This window comes from Chiloscyllium plagiosum, chromosome 3 (genome assembly GCF_004010195.1).
Source record: "Chiloscyllium plagiosum isolate BGI_BamShark_2017 chromosome 3, ASM401019v2, whole genome shotgun sequence".
In the NCBI taxonomy this organism is placed as follows: Eukaryota; Metazoa; Chordata; class Chondrichthyes; order Orectolobiformes; family Hemiscylliidae; genus Chiloscyllium; species Chiloscyllium plagiosum.
The window spans coordinates 136,141,860-136,142,580 of NC_057712.1; the positions used below are offsets into that span (position 1 = coordinate 136,141,860).

Here is a 721-nt window from a genome sequence, read left to right on the forward strand (position 1 = left end):
GGATATAGTGACACTCTTCCTTCGCCAGGGGGCTGCAGGGTGCAGTGACTCTCCTCCTCCGACAGGTGGCTACAGTGTCTAGTGACTCTCCTCCTCCAACAGGAGGCTGCAGCTTGTTGTGACACTCCTCCTCCAACAGGTGGAGTGCAGGGTGTAGTGACTCTCCGTCTCCGCCAGGGGGCTGCAGGGTGTAGTGACTCTCCGTCTCCGCCAGGGGGCGCAGGCAGCTCTCGGGACACTCTTGTTCCTCCGGGCTCTCTTTGACCGGATGTTTATGTGAGGCGAAGCGGAAGTTGTTTGTTGAGGGTGAGCTTCCGGCCTGTGGCCTGTGGATGGAAGTTGAGGTTTGGAGGATGAGTCCGGAGCGAGTGTTACCCGAGCCCGAGGATGACCAACAGCAGCCGCCGCCTCCGCCACCGCAGGAGATGGGCCCGGGCCCGGGGACGGGTCCCGGCCATTGGAGCAGCGAGGAGGAGGAGGAGGAGGAGGGGGAGGGGGAGGAGTCTGGCGGAGACCCCGAGGCCCCGGCTCCCGGCGGCGGGTATCAGTATCTGCCCCTGAGTCAGGAGCCTGGGCCTGGGGGAGCTGCCGAGCCCGATATCGGGGAGCGGCTGCAGGTACCTGGAGGCCGGGGGTCGGGGGAATCACTGCAGCCATTTCCCAAAATGTAGTGACCGCCGCTGGAGACACCTGAAGGAAACAGGCGCCGTCTCATAGTCCC

General features: G+C 64.4%; 1 protein-coding gene across 3 annotated transcripts in view; it reads left to right on the forward strand.

The window, feature by feature from the left end:
- Positions 1 to 285: 285 nt before the first annotated feature.
- mea1 (male-enhanced antigen 1) overlaps positions 286 to 721 on the forward strand; it is a 42,977-nt gene continuing 42,541 nt past the window's right edge. For all 3 annotated transcript variants that reach the window (XM_043687405.1, XM_043687402.1, XM_043687404.1), the window contains exon 1: positions 286 to 617. In XM_043687405.1, the coding sequence (XP_043543340.1) occupies positions 333 to 617 (285 nt within the window). In that variant the 5' untranslated portion in view covers positions 286 to 332. The remainder of the gene's footprint in view (positions 618 to 721) is intronic.